Source organism: Idiotropiscis lumnitzeri, chromosome 7 (genome assembly GCF_059441095.1).
Source record: "Idiotropiscis lumnitzeri isolate Australia: NSW breed Sydney's pygmy pipehorse chromosome 7, RoL_Ilum_1.0, whole genome shotgun sequence".
Classification (NCBI taxonomy): Eukaryota; Metazoa; Chordata; class Actinopteri; order Syngnathiformes; family Syngnathidae; genus Idiotropiscis; species Idiotropiscis lumnitzeri.
Window position 1 is genome coordinate 1581596 of NC_142397.1, and position 6000 is coordinate 1587595.

The 6000-nt window shown below is 35.4% G+C and overlaps 1 protein-coding gene across 1 annotated transcript in view; it reads left to right on the forward strand.

Moving 5' to 3' along the window:
• nbeab (neurobeachin b) overlaps positions 1-4947 on the forward strand; it is a 157394-nt gene extending 152447 nt beyond the window's left edge. The window contains exons 55-56 of the mRNA XM_088301559.1: positions 794-945; positions 3624-4947. Coding sequence (XP_088157685.1) covers positions 794-945; positions 3624-3714 — 243 coding nt within the window. The 3' untranslated portion in view covers positions 3715-4947. The remainder of the gene's footprint in view (positions 1-793; positions 946-3623) is intronic.
• Positions 4948-6000: the final 1053 nt, after the last annotated feature.

Consider the following 6000-nt stretch of genomic DNA (forward strand, 5'->3'; position numbering starts at 1 on the left):
TGTTCTCTATTCTGTAGTTTTATTTTGTATTTTCTTTATTTACTAATTATATTCTTAATTTTTTCATGTTTTTTGGTGTTTATTTTTACTGTTATGTTCTATTTTTTTTCTCTTCAGTATTTTGTCATTTTGCTGTCTTTTTTCATTGACTAAATTTTAAAATTTGTGTTGCATCATTCTTTTCTGATAATTTTTGTGAACATTGCTTAGTTTTTCTTCATTTTCCATTTTTGTTCATTTCATTTTTTTATTTGTTTAATTTTTATTTTACGTTTTTTTTTCCAGTTTACTTTCCAGTTTTTCTTTTGTCCTTTTTGTTATGCAGTCTTTTTTTTCATTTAGTTTTTTAGTTTTACAATTTAATTTTCCATATTGTTGTTCAGTATTTTTATTGATGTATTTTTGATTTTCCATGTACTTTCTGCATTTACTTTTTTCAAAATATTTTTCCCCCTATTTACTTTTTTGTGTTCTTTCTGTTACTTTTAAAGTTTCTTTTTCTTTTTTTTTTTTTTCTTTTTTTCCTTTACTTGATTTTACTCATTTAGGATCTAGTTTTTCCTTTGACTTTTCATTTACTTGTCTTAAACTTTTTTTTTTTTTCACTCACATAATTTTACTATGTTCCTCCTAGTTTCTCTTTTAATATTTCTTTTCTTTTAAAACATCTCGTAAATTGTTTAAGAAGCTGCAATTACCAGTTTGCTCACAATTGCAAGAGGCAAGATATTGTTGCATATTGAAAATGAGCTTGTTGAATTTATTATTTATTTTATTTTTTTTCTGCGCTCAGGCGATGGTGCTGAGCAGCGACGGGCATAATCTGGCGACGGGCGGCGACAACGGCGTGGTCCAAGTGTGGCAGGCGTGCAGCCTCAAGCCGCTCTACGTGTACCCGGCCTGTGACGCCGCCATCAGAGCCATGGACCTGTCACATGACCAAAGGTCAGACTCAAGTGGTTTGTTTATATCATTTTGTTGTTGTTTTTTTTTTTAATTACATTTATTCCGTTATAAATATATATTATATATATAATATACATTTTAATATATTTTGATGGTAAGTTTATATAAATATAAGTTAGTGTCAAACGTAAATTTGCAAATATACCGTATTTTCGCAGTCATAAGGCGCACTTAAAAGTCCCAAATCTTCCCCTAAACTAACACAGCGCCTTGTAAGGCGACTGCGCTCATTATATGGACAAAGTATCACTCGCGACCATCAAACCCTTTTACTCATTGGGCTGTTCGGAGTGCATTTTAGCACACCCTGCTGGACAAAGTGTGAGTCATCTAATGCTTCAAAGTGACCATGACTATACATTATGTGACTTTTGTGTTTGAAAGAAAGCTGGACAAAAGGGCAGCTGTCCACAATGTTGTAGTCTGTCTTATCATTTATGTTATTGCAAGCAAGAAACGTCCCAGGTTTAGACAACAGACAAAAAGCCCAAAGCATGACAGCAAATCTCTCTAAACAGCCATGTGATTGGCTGAGTCTGAGTGGCTCCCAGAAGGCATTGCTGTGATTGGCTGAGTCTGAGTGGCTCCCAAGAAGCCATTGCTATAATCATTTTGTGTTATTTTTATTTCTTTTTGGTATATTGATGGCATGAGAGATACATGTTTTGTGTTAATCTTATTGTTTGCTTGTATGCTGAGTTGTTTATTTATTTATTTTTTTTGAAACCGTGACTCTAAGGAGTGTGGTGACCAATGAAGTCCCTCCCCTGACATAGTCTTGTAGACTATTGCCATGATACCTGTTATTGATTAGAGTCATTGTTAATGATAGCGATTGTCAATGGTATCATGGCAACTGTCTTTGAAACGCGGCGAGAGGCAAAGTGAATTGCTTGAATTGGGCTGAGTCAGCGCGAGCACCCGAGCTATTGCTATGCTAAAAGCAGCTGAGCTGAGTGTGTGCTTCAAAGACAGAAATAGCACCCTCAACAGGTGTTGCGCCCTATGACTGCGAAAATACGCTAATTATAGTTTATCAAGTACGTTGAAATATGTAAAAATACATGAAAGTATAATTTCATGTTTTAATGTTATTTTATTTGTGTATTTCCAATTGTTGTATAAAATACATGCAAGTCTAAATATATATTAGATTAAATGTGTTATTGTCGTCAAAAAGAAACAAAAATTGGCAAGTGATGACCTACTTGTTTGTCAATATTATTTTGGTGTAATTATATGTTTTGATGTTGTATGTGTTTCATAATTTATAAAAAAAAAAAAAAATGAATACATACAAAATAAGTAGCTATTATTATGCAGTTTTTATCCTGGGGAAATATATAGATATAAATATTTAAAAAATTGACAACTTTCTATTTGGCGTATATACATACATGCATAAAATATTTTTATATTTTAAAATCATTTAATCTATATCAACTCTAACTTTGACAGCCCTCATGTTTGTGATATATATATATAAATAAATAAATGTAAATTGTGTCGCAATAAATAAGTAAACTTGTTGACTTGTAAATAATGTGTAGCCTGAGGAAAAAGCTCCATGGTGCCTGTTTGTGTCATGCTTGTCAGTTTGGCTTTGACTTAGTCTGTGAGCGCTCTTAAAATTGGAGACTTGTGCCCCGTAGCAAGGCAGCTTTACAGCAACTTCTTTGTCCATTCCAAACTCTCCGTTTTCACTTTGGTCCATTAAATGAGCACGCACGCACCCGCCCGCGTCCGTCACGTCTGAGAGACGGTGTCTGCATGGGGGCTGCGAGCGTGACGTCAAGAATTTGGACCGGTCCAGGAAGGCCACGTGGGGACACACGCATGTTGCCTGCCGCTGCTGTTTTCACAAATTCGACTGACCAAGTGCCGCCAATGAAATGAGACGATTTTTGCTGCACGGTTGTCACGATAAGTCAGGAAAAACGAAAGCGACGAGCTGATTTGGCGCCACGGGGCCTCGTATTTATGTTTATTTTTACTTCTCTCTAATCATTATGCCCATCATTACAATTTATTTTCTTGCTTCCCATAACTTGATCACATTCTGTGTATTCCAGTTGTAACGTGATATTTTCTTTTTCTTGCCCAATTTGGAATCCTCCCACTGACAACTTTATGAGTTGTCTTTGCAATTTTATTCTTATTACTGATTTATTTCTGCCATTTTACAACTTACTGTCCGCTCTTAATTTCCAAATTTGTCGCCAAACTGTCAGGATGTGGCAGCCATTTTGTATTGACACAATAAGCAAACAGAAAATTCAATTTCTCAGAAACGGATAAATGTGTTCCCGTTTCAGAATGATGGTTCAACCTTCATTTCATTGGATTAAAAATGCAATTTAGAAAAAATCAAACTAATAATTCACATTTGTGTCCAATCTTGCCTCCTTATTACGAAACCTCTTTGACGTTCTCTTCTGTCTATTTTGAGGTCGCTTAAAGGAGTGTCATCAAGTTTCAGTCTAAAAATATTTACAATATTTTAGTTGTTGTCAGATTTTACCCAAACAGTTGGGAAGAGTTCAATTCTGAAAAAAATAAATAAATAAAATTAATGTTCAGAAAATGTAGTCAAGTCACCTTGTCCTGCATTCTTTAATTTCCTTTTTTTGTTGTTGTTGTTTTTTTGTGCTCCTTAGGACTCTGATCACCGGGATGGCCTCAGGAAGTATCGTAGCGTTCAACATCGACTTCAACCGCTGGCATTACGAGCACCAACACAGGTATTGAGCGACAAGCCAGCGGACACCCCGGACCAAGAACCGGAACTCGGTCCGACAAAGACCCAAAGTCGCGTCCAGGACCGAGCCCAGTGGCCTTGAAAAGTCAAGCCAAGACCGGGTTTGCGTTCGGCCTCCGCGCGCTTTCTGCTGGCTTGACGTGTGGGAACCAAAGCGGAACGTGTAAATATGCGACAAATGGTTCCGAGACTTGCTCATAAAACTGAACCCAAGCCACTTTTGTTCCATCTTCGTCGGGACAGGACAGTGACGTGGTGATCTTAGTAAGAAAATTCTTGTGAAGCAGGAATCGCTTCATTTCTGTCCGTTTTGTGCGTTTTAAACACAGACAGAATCATGAAGAGTTTCCATCCTAGCGGACTGCTCGTAAAATCAGAGCCGAAACAAATACAATTGGACAGAGGAGTCACAAGCATATTAAGAAGACATTTAAAGGGGAGAAAATCTTTTTTTTTTTTTTCGGCCAAGTACGTGTTGAGGTCAAAATGATGGCGTCCGTTAAGTCGCCAAGAAAGGAAGAAAATGGTTCAACATGTTGTCAAAAGTGGAAATTTGGATAGACAACACCTTTTATCTTTTAATGTTTAGAAAATTGGATTTTTTTTTAATGAAAAAAAGGGAAGGAAACTTCTGCCGGCCTTACATTTTTTTCCATACTAAACTTTTTACCGGCAAAAATCACTCCAATAAATAAAATCTGAAATATATATTGACACGACGAGCTCGACATGTCTGATTTAGCCAAAAGTAACCGCAAATATTGGAACACAAACAAATGTGTGAAGTCATGGTTTAAAGTCGGGCCTGAGTTTTTATTTGACTTTTTTTTTTTTCGACACTCCCTTGTTGCTGAGCCCACAAAAATCCACATTTGTGCTTTAACAGCGCCACCTAGTGGACTTTTTACGTCGCCAAACTGTTGCGTTCAAACATGCACAAATCTGAATTTGATTATGTCGAATCATTTCAAATCAATCATTTATCTTTAGCTACATTTGCTGATTTTTTTTTGTATAAGCGCCCCTTTTTTTTTTTTTTTTTTACTCCTAGTAGATTTGTCCATTTAATGTATTAAAAGAATTTTTAAAAAAGTAAAGAAGTGAATGCTGTACCGCGTGCACCGGGAAGCAATATGAAACTGAAACTGTGCAGTAATGACCTGAAACATATTTAATAACAAGTTTACAGTATGCAAATAGATTCATATTTTGTGGCAAACTTACAAGAGAAGGAAAATGAGTTTTCATTTGTTTTTGTTTTGAGAATAATTTTGTTGAAATTCTACAATGTTTATGTTGTGAATGTGCTTATGATTTGTTTTAGAATTATGCCACAGTGCTTAATTGACTTTTTGTATTTGTTTTTTCTCATTTTTATTTTTAATGTAAAAAATATTTTTTCTTCAGATGTTGTTCATGCAAAACGTGTTTAGAAATTAATGTGGCCCATTGCTGAATGTATTTTTTTTTCTCCAAGTGCTTTTACTGCCATCTGTCTGAAATTTGTTACAGGTAGCTTGGCTTTGCTTTCAATTGTTGGTCCCACATCAGTTTGATCATTTTTAACAGATATAAAAAAAGAATAAAGAGATTTTTGAAAAATTGTTTCATCAAGATTTTTTTTCTCTCTCTTTTGCAAGGTGCCTCATCTCCACAACCAAACTAGTGCTGGGGAACATTAAGCCACCCCAGGTATCCAACCAAGGTACTTTCATCAATATCTGATGTGGCATTTCAAAATAAAAGGCAGAAAAATAATATCAAAATTTAACCTTTACACCCGATTTAAGAAATTCATGAAAAATTAAGTTTTCGTTATCCCGCAACCAGACTGGTTCTGGGGTACACTAGGCCACCCCAGGTATCCAACCAAGGTACTTTCATCAAAATTTGATGTGGCATTTCAAAATAAAAGGCAGAAAAATGTATCAAAATTTTACCTTTACAACCAATTTCGAAAAATCATTAAAAATTAACTTTTCATTATCCCGCAACCATACGGGTTTTGGGGCACACTAGCCCTCCCCAGGTATCCAACAAAGGTACTTTCATCAATATCTGATGTGGCATTTCAAAATAAAAGGCAGAAAAATATATCAAAATTTGACCTTTACACCCAATTTCGAAAAATCATTAAAAATTAAGTTTTCGTTATCCCGCAACCAGACTGGTTCTGGGGTACACTAGGCCACCCCAGGTATCCAACCAAGGTACTTTCATCAAAATCTGAGGTGGCATTTCAAAATAAAAGGAATGAGAAATATCAAAATTTGACC